The sequence below is a fragment of the Aethalodelphis obliquidens genome, unplaced genomic scaffold (assembly GCF_003676395.1).
Source record: "Aethalodelphis obliquidens isolate GAN/ISIS:26980383/991018 unplaced genomic scaffold, ASM367639v1 scaffold45, whole genome shotgun sequence".
In the NCBI taxonomy this organism is placed as follows: Eukaryota; Metazoa; Chordata; class Mammalia; order Artiodactyla; family Delphinidae; genus Aethalodelphis; species Aethalodelphis obliquidens.
The window spans coordinates 16,652,536-16,656,802 of record NW_020837989.1 but is presented as its reverse complement, the minus strand read 5'-3'; the positions used below and the strand labels follow the sequence as shown (position 1 = coordinate 16,656,802).

General features: G+C 38.9%; 1 protein-coding gene across 1 annotated transcript in view; it reads left to right on the top strand.

Moving 5' to 3' along the window:
- Positions 1–2,031, top strand: part of LOC113606783 (protocadherin beta-14-like) — an 18,517-nt gene extending 16,486 nt beyond the window's left edge. Inside the window, exon 2 of the mRNA XM_027081406.1 lies at positions 2–2,031. Coding sequence (XP_026937207.1) covers positions 2–186 — 185 coding nt within the window. The 3' untranslated portion in view covers positions 187–2,031. The remainder of the gene's footprint in view (position 1) is intronic.
- Positions 2,032–4,267: the final 2,236 nt, after the last annotated feature.

Genomic DNA, 4,267 nt, shown 5'->3' with positions numbered 1-4,267 from the left:
TTTCCGGGCCACCTGGTGGACGTCAGCGGCACGGGGACCCTGTCCCATAGCTACCAGTACGAGGTGTGTCTGACGGGAGGCTCTGGGAGTAATGAGTTCAAATTCTTGAAGCCTGTCTTCCCCAATATTCTGGAATCGGACCTTGGGAGGAAGTCAGAAAGAAGTTCAACCTTCCAGAATAGTTAGGTATCTAAAACTTCCCCAATGCAAACATTAGTTTTGTCTCCTACACCTTTCCCTTTTTTAACCTAGTAGTAATCTTTAATGCTACTTGTCTTTCTTCTTTTCTGGTTTTTCTTAGTAATACTACTCATTGTTTTGTTGGCCTGTTTGTCCTATAATTATTTTTACAATTATTGTTAGTAAAAATTTTATATCAGGAAATTTCATATTTCTGATTAAACTTTTAGTATTTATTTCTACATGATAATATGAAAGTTAGCCTCTCAGAATAAAAGTAATTCTAAGTTTAAAAGTACATTTCTCACTATATGACACTACATAAAAATGTCTGATCCCTTTTTATCATACTTCATTTTTTAATTACTGGAAGTTTTTTAAGTTTTTATTATTTACACAGTTAGACTTGTCTATAACCCGTCTTCTGTTTGGAGTGGAATCAGTTTATATTTACTTATGTCCAATTTCTTCCAAGCTCTGTTTGGATTTTTGTTTTACCAATAGGCAGCAATATGTATAATTTCATGCTATTTATTTCAAAAATCACACTTGTAATCATTGGACTTTTACTCTGAAATATTGCATATGTTATCTCATGCAAGTATATATTTATCATCTATTCTTTCTCATCTAAATTAATGTTGAATATACTTGTAAGTTCTTCCTTATATCTAACTGAAGTTGTGATCCTGTTAAAGAGTTTACTGATACCAGGTTGACTATGTTTAAGGAGTTCTTTAGACGTGACCAAGTAATGCATTGCCTGCAATTGTCCCTTGCTATTGTAGATGAATTCTCAAGTGAGCTCCAAATTCTGGGCCTAGAGGAGCTTTTGATGACACAGCATTCCAATGTCTGCTTGCCTTTGGATGACGACATTGTTCTGGTTAATAGGGAATTTGAAAGAAAATGCATTGTAGAATTAATATTACTTAACCAAAGAAAGCTTAGTAAAGGATATGTTGGTGAGGGAGTTGAATGATTTGAAGAAATAATCAGCTCTGTTGTCAGGACTCCTCTATCTCCAGGAGCCTCATAAGTGGATACTATAGAATGGTGTAGTTGACAGCGTAATGGCCCCTAAAGACATCCACATCCTAATCCCTGGAACCTGTGAATATTCTGTGTTGTATTGCAAAAGGAAATTAAGGTTCAGAGGAAGTAAGGTTGCTAATCAGTTAGTCTTAAAATAGGGAGAATATCCTAGATGATCTGGATGGGCCTGATTCAGTCAGTTGAAAGGCCTTAGAGCAGAGCTGAGTCTTCCCTGAGATGAAGAAAGGCTGACTGTGGGCAGCAGCTTCTCATGCCCCAGACTTCCAGCCTGCTCTTTCTAATTGCCTGCTCTACAGATTTTGGACTTGCCTAGCCAGCTCACCCAACCAAGTAAGTCACTTCCTTGCAATAAATCTCTTAATATATATCTCCTGCTGGTTCTGTTTCTCTGGTTGAACCCTGACTGATACAGATGTTGGTACCTTGAAGTGGAGTGCTGCTGTAACAAATAACTAAAAATATGGAAATTGCTTTGGAATTGAGTGGCAGGCATAGGCTGGAAGAATTTTGAAGCGCATGATGGAAAAAGCCTAGATTGCTTTGGACAGACTGTTAGTTGAAATACAGATGTTAATAACTCTGCTAGCGAAGACTCAGAGGGAAGTAAGGAGTATGGTGGAGAAAACATATATTGCCTTATAGATTACCTAAATCAAAACCTTAGGAGACTTGGTAGTAATATGGATGTTCCCTGGTGCACAGTGGTTAAGACTCCGCCTGCCAATGCAGGGGACAGGGGTTCGAGCCCTGGTCCAGAAAGATCCCACATGCCGCGGGGCAACTAAGCCCGTGTGCCACAACTACTGAGCCTGCGCTCTAGAGCCCTCGAGCCACAACTACTGAAGCCTGGGTGCCTAGAGCCCGTGCTCTGCAACAAGAGAAGCCACCGCAGCAAGAAGCCCACGCACTCTGTGCACCGCAACGAAGTGTAGTCCCTGCTCGCCGTAACTAGAGAAAGCCCATGCACAGCAACAAAGACCCAACACAGCCAAAAATAAATAAATAAATAATTTTTTTTAAAAAAAGTTTAAAGTCACTGCTGATGAGGGCTCAGAAAGAAATGAGGAAAATGTTATTGGAAACTGGAGGAAATAGAATCCTTGCTACATAGTGGCTGAAAACTTAGCTGAATTGTGTCCTGCATGGAAATGTGGGAGGAAAAGGACTTGTAAGCAATGAACTTGGATATTTAGCTGAGGAGATTTGGGCTGAGGAGGCATGGGTTGAAAGTACAGCATGGTTTCTTCTTGCTGCTTATAGTAAAATGTGAGAAGAATGAAATAGATTGAGGGAAGGACTGTTAAGCAAAAAGGAACCAGAATATGATGATTTGAGAAATGCTCAGCCTATTCAGATTGTAGAAGATGCTAAAATTAGGAAAGTGTGTTCTGGAGAGAAAGCCAATGATGTCACAGGTGTACAATATTTGTACTAGGCATACACATTGAGATGATACTATAATGAGATGTGATCTTTGAGGACCTTAAATATATTTTTTTGTGGGATGGATGTGAATCTTTGGGGACAAGAGGGTGGACTGTGGTAGGGAGAATAATGGCCCCACAAAGTATCTATGTCCTAATCTCTGGAACCTGTGAATATCTTATGTTATGTGGCAAAGGGGAATTAAAGTTGCAGATAGAATTAAGGTTGATAATCAGCTAACCTTATAAGGAGATTACCCTAGGTTATCCAAATGGGTCCAGTGTAGTCACAAGAGCCTTTAATAAGAAGTGGAAGTGGGAAACAGAAAAGTCAGTATCAGAGTGATGTTCTGTGAAAAAGACTGAACCAGCCATTACTGAGTTTGAAGATAGAAGGGAGCCAAAAATGAGGGAATGCAGACAGTCTCTAGAAGCTAGAAAAGGCAAGAAAATGTATTCTCCCTTAAAGCCTCCAGAAAGGAATATAGTTCTGCCTTAACTTTAGCCCAGTTTAACTTCTGACCTCCAGAACGGTAAGATAATTTTGTGTTGTTAAGCCACTAAGTTTATGGTAATTTGTTACAGCAGCTATAAGACATGAATACAAATGGCTACCAACAAAGCCATTTCCAAGCCCATTTTTCTTTTCCTTCCCCTACTCTAGTCCAAAATATTCATATTCCCATAATCTCTTGCAGGTAGGAGTGTCATATAACTTTGTTACTGCTACTGATGTAAAAGTATAATTGGGAATTGGGATTAAGGGAAATATTTTTGAAAGGGGTAATCTGAGGTGGCATGTTCCTTAGGACTTTGCCCATTTTCCTTTTTCTTAACTGGCATGGGTACTGATGAGTAAGCCTTGAGTTGAAGCAGCCAACTTGCAACCATGAGATGAATACCATAGAACAAAGGTTATATACTAAGTATGATAAGGTGGAAAGCCCTTGAATTTCTTACAACATTGTCAAGCTGCTGCAACACCTCTGTGCTACCTTCTCCCAGGCTTTATGTTGCACTTTATAAATAAACCCCTATGTGATTAAACAACTGTAGTCAGGTTTTCTGTTGATTACAGACAAATGCACTCCAAGCTGACACATCTCTCCTCCTCGTGAGTAAGGTTGATTTACACAGTTGTCTGACTAGGTCCTATGTTGTCTGTTTAAGATGTATGAGATGTTTGTCAGAAAAATAGTTTTACCTTCCCTTAGGTGTTATCAAGGGACAGTACTCTGAGTTACTATGGCTGACTTTATATCTTTATTCAGTCATTTCTCAATTTGACTAATATAAACATACACAGATAATTGAACTTTCAAAGGAATCTTCCTAGTTGGTAGCAACCCAAAAAGTTGAGTTTTGGAAAATAGAATGAGAAAGTGACCTGATAAATGCCAGCTATACTATTAACCTGCATCAGTGGTGTCCTTACAAGACGACTGGAAGTTTAGAACACTTGTTTCCCTCTCTGGCAGGGAAGTGGCACAGCCAAAAATTTTACTTAGTAAAATAAATTGACTAAATATGAGTCCTGAAAATCTTCATAAGAAGATCAGCAGTCTGCATGTTTTGGTAGAATATGCCTGATGGAAGGATCAGAAATT